Raw genomic sequence first — 17,237 nt, 5'->3', positions numbered from 1 at the left:
GCTTTTACATTTGGCCTAATAGAACTTTGTGTCAGTTTTCTGCTTGATATTAACATGGGAAAAAGAAAGAATCAGTCTTAGTGTTGCTATGTGTTAATCCAGTTGCAGCAAACACTGAGCAAGCCCAGGACCTGGCAAAATACTTGGACCTCAGTTTTTCCTCCTTAATTCTGGAGCATGCTGGCAGACCTCTTTGTAGCGAGGAGAACAGAAGTGGTGCTACCAGTGTTTGGATTTTGGCTTTGAATTACAAAACATTTCTGTGTGTCAAGGGTTCCTGTCTTCCTGGCACAGCAGGACTGAAGTCTGAAGATTCACCTCTTGGCATACTCTTAAAGATAGGTTTAACTTTAGGATACAGAAGGTCCACGTAGAATTCCTTTCTGTCTCGCAGATTACCTGTGAGTAGCCATTGAAATGTGTATCAATTCCATGCCTATAAAAAGGGATAATAGTGTTTTCTCTGACTTCCAGAGAATGAGGGCATTACCTGCCACGCGTGTTCATACTGGACAGGTTGAAGAAATATCTTGACTAGTGGTTGATATTTACTCATTTCCAAGCCTGATATTTTAATGCAATTTTTGATATTTTGGCCCAAAGCACAGTTTTGGTCAGAAAAATGAACTGAGGCAGCATCCGTTCTTTCCAGTGGCACAGGTAGACAGTGCCCAGTGAATTTGCTGGAAGGAGCATCCCTCTGCCAGGGAACATGAGGAGAGAGTCCGTCTGAAACTCACATTCAATATATGAGACTTGACGGGTCGGCACCTGCCCAAATCTGCTTCTGTCCTTTGGAGAAGGACTTTTGTCTGAGGCTGTTCCTGCGCAGGTCATGTCTCTTGGAGGGGATCTTGGTTCTTTTCCAGTTCACACATTGGCACCAAGTCATCAGCTGAGCTCTGAGTGCAGTGTCTTAATTAAAGGAGGTAGAAGAAAACCACCAAGGTTTTCAAATCCCATTGTGGATTTGCAGTGCTTGCAGTTGGAAATTTTTTTGTTTGTGTCGTAAACCGAACTGATTTTGTAGTATAATAATAATAAATTGTTAGGATTCATTGGTATCTTTTGTACCAGAATATTTTTGGGCCACTTTTGATGTGAGCTACATTGGGTAGATCAGAATTTGGCCCATACAGATCCTTTCATCTGAGGATTTCAGACTGTTTACCAGATGTTAATTAATTTAAACTCACAACACCCTTGAGACCAAATACTGAACTTCATAGAGTTGTTTCTATATTTTGTGAAATATAAGCATGCTTAGAATTTCTGGGGAGTTTTTAAAGTCCAGAGACAGATGATGAAGAAGAAAACCAACACTTATGATGCCCTTAATTGCTAATAAAATAGTTTTCACTCAGGAAAGAGATTTATCAATAGTGGTCAAGTCCAACAATGAAAAATAGTTTTTTGTTATCATTCATTTTATAATTGCTATATTTATAAATTTTAGAGTAGATAAGCAGGAATGCACTATTTACATGTAATAAAAATCTGAAGTGCATGACATGGCCTATATATATTTTTAATAAGTAATTAACATGACTGATGCAAATTAAATTTATTGAATATTCAAAGGAAGCTTTTCAGTTGCAGATTGAACTAACCTGTTGTTCTGTAGGTTGATCAATTGTAGTATTTTTGTTGCTTGAAAATTAACATATCAGTTGTTAGGAGGTGCATAATAGTAAAAACAGCCTGAGTAGTGGACCAATTGATTTTAAAAGAAAAAACTATCAAAGTTAAAGTTGCTGTAGAAATACAAAGTGATTCATGTATTCAGATATCCTGCCTTTAAAATGATTTGTCCTAAAATTTGAAAGAAGTATCGGATCAGCCACACTGGGGAAAGAATTATGCTTTGCTGTGTACCTGGGGGAAGAGGAGTAAAGGAAGAAAGTGCGATGAAATCACAAATGATGCAGGAACTGAGATTAATGAAAGCTGTGGTGGCATTTGAAGTGCCAAAGTTTTGGAAAGGCTTTGGCTGCTCCATGAACAGATGTGTGAAACAACTCTTAGGGACTTGGGGGCGGACCTTTTTTGCAGGAGAAGAGTTGGCACTGGTTTTTCAGTGGGGGAGTGTTAGGATTGGCGTGTTGGGCTCACAACCAGAACGAGAGTGGATGATCAATGTTAGGGAAATCTGCAACTTCAGCTACTACAAAAATGAGGTCAAACTCTGTCTGAAATGTTTAAAACTTCTATTTGTTGGCTTCGGAGGTTCTTAGCTAAACAAGAGGCATCCTAACTCTATCATCATATGCTTCAGTCGTCATGAAAAAAGGGACAGTTTAGCTTGAATTCCATTCCCTGTAAGATCAGTATATTTTTCTCCCCACTTCTGTCTCTTACCCTTACAACACAATTCGCCCAGTTTTTTTTTTTTTTTTTTTCTCAGTTATTTCGCAGCTGCTTTCCCTCAGGAGGGAGAAAGGTCTCATTTTTCATGCAGCCTTTCATTTGCTGGGGCTCACGATGTTACCCCAATACACCACTGCCCGTTCCCACAATGGGTCAGGCAGGTATCAGTGGTCTGTCTGTCTACACCATGTTTGCAAGTAAACTAGCAAACTGGCTTTAATATCAAGGTTATTTCCTTGCAAAGTCAAATTGTCAAGACTGAGCTTCAGCAGTGAGAACTGAGTGGTTTTGGTCTGTTCTACCTGTTGGATATGATAGCGGCTTGTGCTCTGCGTGGTCCATCAGCTGCCAGGAACCTCTGACTCAGTTTGAAGGTATGGCATGTGCTTTATGAGTATTTTTTTCTGTTGGCAACATTTTCTGGATGTGCAAAATTAAGTGACCCAGACTGTTTCAGCAAGGGGCTTGTCTAAACCAAGGTGTAGAAACTTCTTTAGGGAGTATATTGTGAAAGGTAAGTAACTACATTCAGAATTCTTATGCTGACAGTTGTTTGTCTTCTCTTTTAAAGATAAAACAATCAAGTTATGGAAGATTACTGAAAGAGATAAGAGACCAGAGGGGTACAACTTAAAAGATGAAGAAGGAAAACTTAAAGATCTTTCTACAGTGACATCACTGCAGGTAAGCTGCTGTCTTTTTCCAAAATCCAGTTGTTTCTGTGTGTGAAGAAGGAAGTCATGGGAGCTAAGTTTGTAAAAGATATAAATATCTACTAATGCTAAGCATATATATGTTTATTCTTGAAGTTTTAGCTGACTAATAATGGTCTTAAATCCATTACACATTTTCAAGTCACAAACACTTTATGGTGTAGTGACCAACACAAACATGTTTAGAGAGTTTACATCAGTTTTATTCTCCCTGATAACTCCCTGATGACTTAACATGCTTTCACACAGGATTCTTTAGCCTGGTGTGATGGAAGGAAGCATTCTACTTGCAATTAATATTGAACAGTGTTCCTGCCTCATTCAGAACAACTGGTTTAAAAACAGTACACCTGATTTCAGTCTACTCTTTATCTCACTAGTATAAAGGAGTTATCTCCTATCTGAAGAGTAGGATTTACATTAGTCTGCGCTCCCGTGGACGTGAGGCTCCTTTAGTGGCAGGCTAAACTCAAAGCTTTCTGATGCATGTTCAACAACACTGAATAGTCCTGATCATGGACCACAGCCTTACAGTGTTGAATACTTTAGCAATAGGGAGTAAATTGGCAGTGTCTAGTTATTGAAGCATGACATTGAAGTGACACACAGGGAAACAATGAGGGTGCAATGATGAGTGATAGTCAGTGGTCTTGGCTTCTCAGGAGTATGTGTATATGTATGGTATGTCAGTACACATGTTGGCTTTGTTCTCGAAGGCTTCATTCATTGCGTTTCACTGAGATTATAACCTTCTAACCACTTGACTTTTTGCAAGAGAGACATCAAGTAGCAAAAGAAATACTGGAAGTGATTTACAACTAACAGCAAACTCTTTAGCAAACACAAAGTATTGGGACTTCGCTGCTTGTCAGAGCCTCCTGCGTATGTAGGAGAGTGGCTGCTGCTGTGGGGCTGGCCTGTTCTGTGGCAGCTGCCAGTGCCACCCTTCCCGCAGCGCTTCCCATCACTGTGCCTGCCTCTCCTGGCTCTCCCTTTCCCCTTGGCAGGAATGGCCTCACCCAGCCATTCATCCATGGGGAAATTCAGCTTACATTCACTTTTGGGGAGTTTTATAATGTCACTGTCTTTGAATGCTTGCTCTCCACTGAAACTCTGACCCTAGCAAAAAAGTATTTAAAATCTTATTCTCTTTCTCATTTGTGTTTTGTTTTTTTGGCAGGTGCCTGTATTGAAACCTATGGATTTGATGGTAGAAGTCACTCCCCGGAGAATCTTTGCTAATGGTCACACCTATCACGTCAACTCAATATCTGTCAACAGTGACTGTGAGACATACATGTCAGCGGATGATCTCAGGATTAACCTCTGGCATTTAGCAATCACAGATAGGAGCTTCAGTATCCTTTATTATGGTTTCTTGCTCAGTGTTGATAGTAGTAGTAGGGCTTCAGTGACCTTTTTAAAAATATTTTTCTTGTAGTTGGTTAATAACAAGTAAACAGGAAACTGATGCTACCTGAATGGTAAGTATCCACCTGCCAAGAATACTCTTTAAAGTTATTTCGTGATGACATTTTATGCTGAGCTACTCCAGCTTGTTTTGCTGAAAGGTCAGTCCTTACCATGACTGTGCCCCCGTTTTTCCATTGTCCTGCTTCCCAGGACCCTTCTGTCTGAGCTGTGCAGAGGTCGGGGGTGAGGCTCACCTGCTTGGGGTGAGTCGTTGGGTCTGTGATTAACACAGTTATTGCTGTATCAAGTGCTGGCATCATCCTGAAAGCTGTCACACGATCAGTCCAGTCATCTGTGAGGCTGCCCCTTGTACTGCAGCAGGGTGGCGTGGAGGAGGAGCAAAGAAAAGTGTTGCTCTGTGTTTTGAAGAACATAAAGGAACCAGTAAGAAGAGAAACAGGTTATGGGGTCAACCCAGAATAATGTCATTCTTCTTCAGCATTTCAGAAGGAGTTAGAAGAATATTCCTTTGTGGATTTGTACAAGGGACTATCAGATGTCAAAGTGAAGTTGTCCTATTGGGGGCAAATTCCTAAAACAAAGCACCTGTCCCTGGTGATTGTTTATATTTCTTCCTTCATAGGCCAGATCATCTGTGGAGCTTAACGCGTGCTTTGTTAATGTCGCAGGAAACATTTTGATTAAATCAAACAACTCTTAGTGTACTTAAAAAGCTGCCCTTGCAGGATTAAATGACAGATGACTTTACCCTGGGGACTGCAGGAAATATCTTCTTGTTTCTGAGCGCATATTCTTTTTCTGTCTTTGACCTGTCTAGATTAGGCAAGGTAAATGGTGCCCTGTTTAATAAGATTGTTTGTATAGGACCAATCGATATGTGGCTCTTCAAAGAGCAGCTATATCTGTCTTTGATATCCTTTAGTAAGAGAGAAAGGTTAGGAAAATCGTTTGCCAGCACTTGTGTATGGAGAAGCAGGGTGGCTCCCCACAGCATCCTCTTCACTGTAGCTTCAGTTTCCAGTCTCATTTCTGTCCTGGACACTTTTATATGTGGCTACTGTGAATTCTTCTCTCCTGTGTGTCCTCCTCACGTAAAGTGGAGCAGTGAGTCAGAGCAAGCACAGCAGTCTCTCTGTGTCTGTGTATGATAACCAGATCACATTCCATAATACTCATGCAAGATAAGTCTTCGCTTTTGGCAATGCCTTTTATTGTGTTAAAAGCTGTTTTGTGGATTGCCAAGAGAAATGTTTCTGACAACTTTTAAAATAAACAAATAAATAGTTATAATAGTTCATGAGAACAACATGAGTTTTTATTAAGTCATTTGTCACGCTAAGAGCTTACTGACAGAAATATCAGCCACAAATGAATTTTTAAACCCCAAATGTGTGTAAATCCTTGAAAAGAACAGCCTTACTATGGGAGTTTTGATACAATCAAAAGAAAAGTATTGTGAATATGGTAGTGTAAAATAATTAAGAGGCTGGTAGATAGATGAATGTGTCTGCTATTTTGTGGATGAAGAAATAGAGACAGAAAATGTAAATAAATGTCTGAGGAAAACTATACATTTCATAGCCCTGATTAACAACATTTATTTTACCCTTTGTATGAAAACACTTTTATGCAGGCTTTGGAAGCACTTGGCCTCCAGTGATGTTTCAAATTCTAGCAATATACTAGGTAAGAGGTGAAAAGTAGACTGAGTCTTACAGTCATAACTACTACAATATGTCTTGATAGAGCAACATGGATAGCAAAATTATATGAGATGGAATAACTGTTTAGGATGTTATTGCTCCTGCTCCTGTATGTTCAACCCCTATATTTGGTGACAGCAGTGTGGACTCTGTTTCAAGCACTAGCACACTTCTGTCATTGAATATTTACTGATGAAGAAGTGTTTTAGAGTCTGTGGTTGAATCATTGATTTAACTCTTAAAAAATGATACAATTTATAGTAGCATGCTTGGTTTCTGAGTATGTTCTAGGAGTGATGGGAGAGGAATTAAGAATCTGCTTATGAATTTTAAGATAGGAAACTTTTCCTGTATCTGAGACAGTAGCTTTGGGATACTTACGTGGATGACTTTGGGATAACTCGATTTCTATCCTGGATTGGAATACAGCTATTGCTGCTTCTTTTGGATGCACATGAATGAACATCTGGGAGGATTGTGATGAGAGAGTTTAGGCAATGATAGTAGAGAACATTAGGTATAGGGATGATCAATGCTGGGGTAAACCATTGTTGCTATGCTGGCAATGGTGGCGGCAGATTGACTTTTGTGGCTGGCTACCAGTACATATTCATGAGAGTAGACTGAGTTATATAGGCTGTATTCACTTCTGTTTCAGACAGTATAAACTGTATCTGTATTCACTTGTCCTATCCAGATCATCAGGCAGGTTACTTTTACTTAACTCTTTGATAAATTGAAAAGTTGAGATAGGTGTTCCAAAAGAAGGTGAGATGGTTACAGAATAATACTCATATTGGAGAATTTACTGGGAGACCATCATAACTGGAAAAAGAGGATGAATGTGTTAAACTTGCTTCAGTTTTTTCACAGGTATCTTTTTGTCCATATAGAAGCCTGTAAGTCCTTGGAGAATTGCAAGGGCATGTTTTCTGCTAGATTTCAACATCTGTCCCATAAAGATATTGCATATATGTCCCATAAAGAAACTGTCCTACAGAAAACCCAGTTACATAAAACTGTCCTGGAAGCAGATGAGCTTCCGGTGGAAACATTGAGTGTGCTGGTTGCAATTAGGACGAAATGTATTAAGATGAAAAAATTCTGCGAAGCAAACACTTTAAATTATAAATGAATGTTGCTGGGCTTGGTGCCTTCTGCAACACACTTAGGGAGAGAGGCAGGAGGAGGCTTGGGCTGTTTTAAAAATGCTTGCTTCACATCTTTTTGCTAGATGCAAAATGGAAATGAAGCATCTTGCTACTTTACATACAAGGCTTGATTGCTTGAAATACATGTTTTAAACAATAAATAGAAAACATTTTGGTTTGAAACGGCATTTGTTAATAAGGGATCTGGCAGTGATGTGTGTTTGTCGTTCTACTTTCCCTCAGAGGCAGCACTGCTGCATGTAATGAATCTGTTTACCCAAGAGGCTGGTTGTGACAATGACACAAACAACAAATACAGTGCTAGAATTTCTGGACATTCAGCTCATGTTGGAACACATTTACAAATCGCAGGGAGACACTGGAGAAAGAATGGATTAGCAGCAGTATGCTAGGGTGTTTTTCAAGTAAAGTACTGTATCTTGTAGAATTTAATTTAAGAACAGCAGGGTCATAACCATTATTTTAGCAGTTTTACAAATCACTGAGAACTGTTCATTTCTTTGAAAATGAAAACACAAAGCAATGCAGATCTTAAGTTAATTCTCTTTCTGTCTCCTTTGGAAAATATTTTAAATCAGCCTTGCAGAATTCAACCAGAATATATGCCTTAGGTAAAGCCTTAGGCAAATAAAATACAATTAGTGGTTTTCTGGTTTGCTTTTCTATTAGCATAAACTGGGGTAAAAAGCAGGCAAGTGATTTTCATGCTAGGACTGTGTAAATTTTCATGAGGAATATGCAAGCCTTCTACACATTGCTTCCCACGTGCGGGCAGATTTGCTCAGTATCGTTTGGACAGGAGGAGGCAAGAGAGAGAAAGAGGTGAGAGAAGAGAAAGGGGGAAGGTCAGCTGGTAAATAGTTGCACATATGAAGCCTTTCTTCACTAAAAGGTTGAATGTGTTTGGTTGTGTTACAGAGAATGAGAGTCAGTATCCTTAATTATAGATGATATTCTTCAGTGGAAAAAAAGGGAGGTAAAGGTTGCTTTATTTGTTAATGTTCAGTCTGAAATGGCTTAGCAGTGCTGCCCACAGCTTAAGCCTTTAGATAAGTCATCTTGGGTGTAGTGAATGAGAAAACAGGACTGCTGGAAGCATACTGATAAGGTTTACTTCACATCAGCAGCAATCTTTGGACTATCTGGCTGTACTAAATATTCTTTATGAGAATGTGTTGGGATTGCTCACAGAACTATGCAGCTCATAGCACTTGAACTCCCTTCATTTCCTGGTAGCACACTATTTCACTCTAGAGGCTGTCATGGCATTGCTATGGAAACAGCATCACCGTTTCCAGCATGTACTCATCTTGAGACTCATCTTGACTAAAATACTCATTTCTCAGTCAGATCAATATAGTCCAGGGTTATCCCGTTTTAATAAAAAATTCTTTCTTCTGTGTCCCAAAAGGGTTAAGCTAATTAGCAAATCACTATTTGGCCTTCTTATAGTCTAATGTATTCCAGTATTTGAAGCATATCATGGATAGTCAGATTGTTAGGCACCGTATCTTGGGGAAATCTATTTACTTAAGAAGAAAGCAACAACAAAAAAGAAAAGAAATAGAACAAACAAAATAACATGGTACATTGATGGAGACCAGGTCTGTGGCAGCCCATTGTGCAGCTGAATAAAGTGCACATATAGGGCATATATATTGCTCTGGGAGAAGCTCCCAGGCTGGGGAAGATAGCTTGCTGTAGGAAATTCCTGTTACATGCCTCAGTTCTATGCATTTGAATGCTGAATGGAAAGTAAATCTACAGCATTCTCTTGGCATTTGTGGAGCTGTAAGCTGGCAAGTTTATGCCCTTGAGTGAGATAAGGCTGTTTCTATAAAAAGTCCTCAGCCAGGATGACTGTGTACAAGCTGCGGGCACAAGGATGCGTTTTCTGCACTCTCAGAATGCCTTTACTGTGTGAGAACCCGCCGCCACCTCCCCCAGCAGCACTGTTTTCCTCAAGCATACACTTTGTGTTTGGGGAGTTGGCAGATATTATTTCTCTTATTTTGAGAGCTCCATGAATTACATCTTAGTACTTCCTATTCTATCGAGAAAGATTCTGCCAATCTGTATCACGTGTTTAGAAAGTATATATTATACCATGAAATCTTATTCTCACTGAGTTACTACTAGCAACATATGAGTAGCTTTAACTCAAATTTGTGGGCTTCTTTTATTCTTCACTTCCTGGAGTCTCTTCTTCTCCCGCATACATTGTCACTGTCTCTCTCTCCTTTAGAGGAGAATGAAAATATCCGCAAAACTAAAATCAGGTCTGTAAGTTAGAAGCAGACGATTGCAGAGGTACTATGTACCCTGTTGTTATGGTTTAACACTCTCTTTTAAAGTGTAACTATTGAGAAATGGTTGCTTTGCTTTTCTAATTAAAACACTACTATGTGATGAACTGAGGGAAAAAACCTCATATTTTCAGCAAGCTGATTAGATACTGGATTGATGTAATGTACCCTTTAGTCTCTACTTTTTTCAGCAGGGGAATGCTGACCTTCTAGTAAAAATCAGAGTTGACAGTAGTAAAAATAAAGATTTTTGAGACTTAACTTACATCTGAGTACTGTCAACTGGAGGTTTTCTGTGCATTTTGAGAAATGTTGAATTGTGCTGTAATTGCGGCAGGCTACTAGAAATGATAAGGGCTCCAGTGCCCTATCTTACAAAGCCATGTGGAAGAACATTATAAGGATAAAAGGATAAAAAATTAAAAAGAAGGTAATTCTATTGCATGAAATTTGTGAATGCAAAACATTCGCACCAAGTATCAATACTTAACTGTTAGATTCTTTGTTGCATTGGCATTTCTTATCTGCTGATAATGATATTGTAAACTGGTCACGATAGAGATCTTTCCTCCTCTGTATTACTGAAGTGCTTGACATACTTTAACACAATGAAATAATTTGCAATAAAAATATTTAAAATAATTGTACTAAAATTTTGAGGTTAGTCAGTCTTAGCTCCACTTTATACTCAATGAAACAAAGAATGTTAGAGCCAAATCTGGAATTTCAACCAGAATCTAAATGTTGCCCAGTTAGATCCCACTTTCCATTGCTTCCATCCATAATCTAATTCTGCCTTAGGTAAAGTAGCAAACTGTTCAGGAGAGAGAAATACTGTAAAAAAAAGGTAACAGAGGTGAAGAAACAGTAGGAAAATGGTTTCATTTTGGAAAAATGTCAGTGTATGTTTGCTCTATAGAGGTCTGTTAACTGCCAGAATGCAGTGGGATGGAATTTCACTGAGAACAGAGGTTTTTTGTTGGGCATCACTTGCTTTACTGGACAGAGCAAAATAATTCAGTGTTTTTTTGTTTTTTTGTTTTTTTTTTTAAATATGACAATTGTAACCTTGCAGAAGATAATTGGATGCAAAAACTTTGTTGAGGACTGAAATGCAATTTTAAGTTACCCATGCTTAGCATCTAGTTATTTGATGGTAAATTTAGGAAAAGGATTGTAGTACCTAACCCTGCTTCTCTCTCCAAAGCATTTTTCTTTTAAGTTACTCTTATCTGAAGCAATGGAAAATATTCTCTTTTGAAAAATAATTATACCAGATGGAAATTCATGATTATCTGTTTAGCAATGATTAGCGATTAAATTCAGGTTGGTTTTAAGCAACCTAATTTTTGAAGCTCTGCAAAATGGCAGTTTCCACTGACTTTGCCTCTTAATCTTTGGGTTTGAGATCTTTCAGCTTAGAGTCTTTGTGCTTTAAAAATAAACTATTTTGAAATTACCTATGCAACTGTAGATACCAAATCACCCAGTAATTTGAGGAACATTTACACTGCAGTAGTTCAGTATTTAGTTTTGCTGAGACGTGATTAATGGATTAGCAACAGGTACTATAGTTCTTACATAGCTCTTATTCCTAATGCTGAATATTTATGTGTCAGCAAAGCATCGTGTGTATGAGTAGCAACAGATTATGGGTCATATACCAAGGCTCAGAAATAGAAACAAGCTCCAGCATGAGGCTTGTAAAGTGCAGGTAATGGGACCACAAGAAAGTGCTGTCCTGTATACATATGATGGTGCTTAAGGGTATTGAAGAAAATTATTGAAATCATGAAAAATAATCCCTCATTTCTGGAAAGATTCCTTGCATTAAATTGTATAAGCAATTCTTATAGTCTTTTGCGGATGCCTCAGAAAACTAGAGGATAAGGTTCTGTTTTGTAGCGAGGCCTGGCATGTCTTTCATATCTAACTAGATTTTTAATGCTTTTTCCATACTGACTTAAAGCTTAACAAACACATCAAGTTTATAAAAGCTTGCTGGAGTTGAGCTCTTGCAGACAGTATTTTTTGATGTTTTCAGTTAGTATTGTGGATAAGGAAAAGCAAGTACGACTGTACTATTTGATCTGGTTACAGTAGTTTTGAAGAGGAAAGTAGGGGGGTTTGCTACTGTCAAGGTGAAGTACATATATGTTATTTCATGTCTAGAGTGCTGACCCACCCAAATTCTGATATTCTCCTTTTATTTTCTTCTTGGTGGGTCATTCACATATAAATCCTTGATTGCATGAAAGTGAAAAATTACTTCGTGTTTTCTTTAGTCGTTGGGAGGATTTCCTCATTGTGTTGAGAAGTTCGCAAATAATGGTATATGAAATAAATTCTGCTGGAAATCAAGACACAGATTTGTAATCATATGGGTTTAGGATAGCTTGAATTTCCAAATACCAAAAGTTTATGCGTCATCCTAGGACAGGGGTATCAAAGTAATTTTCACTGGGGGCCACATCGGCCTCATTGTTGCCTTCGAAGGCCAGAATGTAATTTTAGGACTGTGGAAACTACTCCTACATTCGTACAGTCCTAAAATTGCATTCAGTGCTTTGAAGACAACGACGAGGCTGATGTGGCCCCCAGTGAAAATGACTTTGACACTCCTGTCCTAAATGATCCACGAGCTAGGAAGGTGTCTGACTCTTTGTTAGCTGATGTAAGAGTTACAGTCAAGTTAATCAGTATTTTTGGAGACAAAAAAGGTATTAGTGAAATGCATTTTGGCCTCTTTTATATGTTTTTCATGCATCAATTTGCATTTACTTTTTGTGATGTTTGTAACATTAAGCCTCAAACCGTGACGATTTAAACAAAGCAGAGTAATCACTTTATTTGTGTTCAAATACTAGCTACATACTACACCTTACCTATGTGTACAAGCAAAGCTAGGCAGAGTTCCAATGTCAAAATTGTATATGCACTGTAAAAAGAATATTTTGATATACATTATACTGGAGAAAGACAGCTCTTCACAGAATAAAACCCAATAATCATTTTAATGGAGCTGTTAAGCAGTATTACTAGATATCAATGATCAAATAACTCCTGATTTTTCTTTAAACTGTTTTAGATTCTGTAGGGGTCCACACTAATTGGATACGTAATACTAGATAAATAATAATTAAGAAGAACATAAAAGGAGGAAAGAATTCTCTGCGAGGCTGGGGACCAGGCTGGCTTTGTGGGTGTGTAATTAAACAATGCATCAGGCACCTGTTCTTTGTAACCACAGTAGTCAAATGTGGTATAAAGTAAAGAATTTTAAGCTTTAAACAAGATATCTGATGTGACCACCAGAATAAGGATTTTAGAAATGTGGTAGCTGGAAAAGTTCTTTTTGATGCTCATTAGGAGAATGCAGTAGGAATTCTTTTATTAAAGTCACACAAGAAGTGTTTTTAGTGACAATTGTGGAATAAAATCAGTAAATAGGTAAGTATGTGTAACTATAAGTTGTCATCTTCTCTGAGCTGTGTAGAATCCTGATAGTAAACAGAGCCTTTCATGAGCTCTCAACAGACTAATTTGTAAGAAAAATTCTGTGTGTCCCTAGTGCAAAGTCCCAAGAGTGAACTGCATTTCTAGGATCACCTAAATGACTTCATCTTGTAGACACTAACATGGATACAGCTTCCGCAACAGACATTGAATCAGTTCTGCACTTGTTGAGGTAAAACTGAGTCTGTTTTGGACACAACATTATTTCTGATGTGGTCATCATCTATTGTAGAATATCTTAACTGAGTACAGTTTTTAAGCTTTTTAGAACAAAAGCAGTCATGTGTTTATATGTTATCTTGTGCAAATTGCAGTCTTTACAGTCTTTATAACTAATTGCTGTAATTCAATAAGTAATAATGATAGCCAGTAAGGTTGTGTGAGTAGGTACTATAAAGATCTTGAGGAGGATTTGTTTCCAAGAAATACAGAGAAGTCTCAGCATCTTTTAGGAGGCTTTAGGTCCAGATTTAGGAAGCTCTGAAAACCATGAATAAATTTGCGAAAGTGGTCTTTCAAGACTTTTGTTTGGTTTTGTGTCTTGCCAGAGGATCCTTCATGATCCTTGTCAGAAACAATTGCTTTTTAACTATTCTCATCACCTTCAATTGACTCCTATTTCAGGAATTTGACTATCAGCCAGTCAGAGCGCACTGGATGACAGAGCAGGTCTGATAGCCAAAGGAACAATATCAGAGCTAATTAAACAATATTTTAGCATTGAATCACTGCCTGAGACCCTTCTGCCAGACAGCTGAAGTGCACAGTGCAGCAAAAGCAAACAATACATGGCTGGAGTGTTAGACATCAGAGTCTTCAGGGCCTGGGATAGTGCTATGGAAATATTCCCTATCTAGCTGTCCCCCCAAAATAAATAAATTGGAAGAGTTGAGCCTGGCTGCGAAAAACTCATTATAGCTGAGGTTGTTCCATTCTTGGCAAAGGCCAGTTTCTTTTTCTGGAGTTGCTTTGAAAGAAGTTAATTTAACGTGATTTGAGCATTGCTATAGCCTTGGGATAATTACTGCACTGCAGATTTATTGTTTAATAAAAATATTAATTTGTTAATCAGAATACGTAATTTTCTTACTTATCACTCCTGTCCATACACAACTTGAATGAATAAGTGTGTGATTGTGTTATCGTTTTAATGGATTTCTTTATCTAACCCTCTGTCTTCCCTAATGTAGCTGTCCCCAAATAGAGACCCATAGCTATTATTTCAATGATGCATAGGTAAGGAAAAACTTAGCCAGAGGCATTAAAATACTCTTGATTTTTTTTTAATATTGTGTAGTTACTTGTAAAAAGGAAAAAGAAAATTGACTGGAGTTGCAGGAAATTATAAAGAATAGTGTGAAATCCCGAGCCTATAAAAGCCATTTCAAAGCTGAGCTTTCTCAAGTTCATTGCTATAAAAGAAAGAGGAGCACTTAGTAGACCTGAAATGAATGTTAGCATCACCAGACATATTTCCTTTTTCACCCTCGTGGTTTATTACATTAGAATTTTCAGGTTTTATCCAGAATCTGAGATCCTTAGCAAAGGAGATGTCGCAAAGTGAGTGGAATGCACCTCACTCAAAGGAGAGAAGCAGCAATGTGTTTTACTGAAGTAAAATAATGATTCGACAGAATTAATGAATTGGATGTAATTTACCAAAGATAAGAGTGGTTTACGAGGTTCACCAAGTTTGATGGCAAGGTTCACCTTATTAATTACTTCATGGAGGAAATATATAGAGGAAGGTTGAGTTAGCCTCAAGTTAGAACGATTTTCACAGAGACTGGAGATGCAGATGGTAAGGAAGACCCCCCTGTGAGTCATGAGGTTCAGAATGGACCCCATCACCTTCTAAACTCCTTATGGAGCCTACATGTGGCTGTGTCCAATCTTAATCCCGGACTTGGTTAATGGTATATGTCAAAGGGTAGCGATACAAGGAATAGGGTTAAAGAATACAGAGGTTGTAGTGATTAATATTGGATGGCCACATGGATTGGTAATGTTCATTACTACCAAGTTACCAAGGCAAACTCAAAAATACTGTACTACAAGGTTGTATGTGATATTGATTGCTTAGCAAAGATTTGCCATTGGTGAAAGGTCTCTAGGTGTCTCGGAGCAACCTTGAGAGGTGTCCCAGCTCCAGGATAGATCACCCCCATACAGCCACGCTGCCCAACAGGGAGAGCTCCAAGAAGGCTCACCCAGGCTGTCACGTTTATTGAATAAAGTAGTTGGCTTGTAGTCAAATCATCTTTCTGGTAAAGGTGTGCATGAGACTCCTTGTACCCACAACTTTCTTTATTCCTTGAGAAATTAGGCTTGGAAAACCACGCACTACTCATACGTCTCTCGGATGACGTGTGCTCTGGGCCCACAGGCACTGGTGCTCACTGTGCCACTCTGCTCCTTTGTGGGGGAGCTGGAGAAGGTCATGGCCCAGCCATGGCTCAGGCCTTTGGCTCCTTTGGAGCCTCTACCGAACCACCGCCAGTCTGGTCAAGGGGGTTGAGCACACCTGTCACAGAGGGACTTGGGAACGATAGCAAGGAATATTAAATTACAGATAAAGGGTCACTTAATGGAGCTGATACTCAGCCAAGTAGCACTCATATTTTAGTGTAATGGGGCTGCAGTCAATGAAGTTATTCCTGTGGAAATGGATAACAGCATTCAGTCTGAGATTTATTGTCTTACTAATTTTATTTCTTCAGTTGATGAGTTTTAATCAGTATGGTGTCATTGCGGAAGCTTTTAAATTGCATACTTTTGTTTCCCTCTGGATTAATTTCTCATTGAAGCATTTTAAAAATGAGCCAGTCTTTGTTGCCACAGGTGCAGGTGGTATATCCAACTTAAAAACATGTATTATGAATTTATTGAAATTTAGACAAAAAACCCATTTACACAGTTCTGGGTACAATTATCCAAAAAGATAATGTATAAATAATTTAATCAGCTCTGCCAGAGGGGAGAATTCTCTTAAATGAGTCTAATTATTCTCGTTCCCATGTGAGTTTGGACTTGAAATTAACCTTGCAAAGCACAATCTTTTGAAAGTATTAACATGGAGAAGGAAGTATAACTGGCTTTACTCATTGGCTGAAATCTTTTATCTTGAAGAGTATACACTACAGGAACAGAGGCATCATAAAAATACTCACAGTCACCCTGGGTATTGTAAAGCTTGCAGTCTGTACCTCTGTGTTCTGTTAGTCTTTAAAACCTGAGACCGTGGAGGCTTTTCTCACTATTGAAGTAGCCAGGGTAATTCTTATTAATGTAGATGTTTCTCTCTTATCTGTTGTCATAATAGTTGCAAGGACTACACTTCAGTAGTGCCGTTGCATACGACATTGCGATAGTTAAGGGGGGGTCACTTTTGGGGCCTTTGGAACAAAAATGCCCTGTAAATAAAGGCAATATTAACTTTAACACAGTTACAGCACCAGAGTTAAGAATAGGTCTATTTTAACTGTTTTCATACTGACTACAAGCTGTGTGACTTGTCTGGAATCAATGTTCTGAAAGCACATCAAGCAAACGAACAGGCATACAGCTGTGAATATTGAACCCCTTTGCCTTGGAGAATAATCTCTGTGTTTCAAAACTCCTGGAATCCGTGTTTCTCTGCAGTGCCTAGGGACCAAGCTGATGGGCATTTTTGCAAATCCTTTCACATAAGTTAAGCAGCTAGTTAATAAATCCTGCCAAAAGGTTTTAAATCAGGTGTCTTATGTAATTTAATATAGATAATTTGGAAAACTTTCACTGTGGAGTTTTTGAGAGAACTGAATCTGTTCCTCATTTTCATTTTCACATTGCTCTCATTCAGTGATTTCTTGGCAGTATGAGCTTAGTTGCAGTCAGAAATATCAGTATAAATTCTGAATATAAGCCTTTAGTGTTTTTAAAGTACCTGTTTTTCAGAAGTATCTGGTTATTTTTTGTTTTGATAATTTTATGTGACTACTTCCATAACAAACATGTAGGGAAGTAGAGAGCGTGATGCTATAGAAG

At 38.4% G+C, this 17,237-nt stretch overlaps 1 protein-coding gene across 4 annotated transcripts in view; it reads left to right on the top strand.

Annotated features, from left to right (window-relative positions):
• The window catches only part of PPP2R2C (protein phosphatase 2 regulatory subunit Bgamma), a gene marked incomplete at its 5' end in the record, with an annotated part of 195,497 nt that overhangs the window by 142,270 nt on the left and 35,990 nt on the right, over positions 1–17,237 (top strand). For all 4 annotated transcript variants that reach the window (XM_082050548.1, XM_082050549.1, XM_082050551.1 and 1 more), the window contains 2 exons: positions 2,939–3,051; positions 4,261–4,438. In XM_082050548.1, coding sequence (XP_081906674.1) covers positions 2,939–3,051; positions 4,261–4,438 — 291 coding nt within the window. The remainder of the gene's footprint in view (positions 1–2,938; positions 3,052–4,260; positions 4,439–17,237) is intronic.

This window comes from Streptopelia decaocto (genome assembly GCF_964273445.1).
Source record: "Streptopelia decaocto genome assembly, chromosome: 4".
Lineage (NCBI taxonomy): Eukaryota > Metazoa > Chordata > Aves > Columbiformes > Columbidae > Streptopelia > Streptopelia decaocto.
This window is presented reverse-complemented; position numbering and strand designations above follow the sequence as displayed.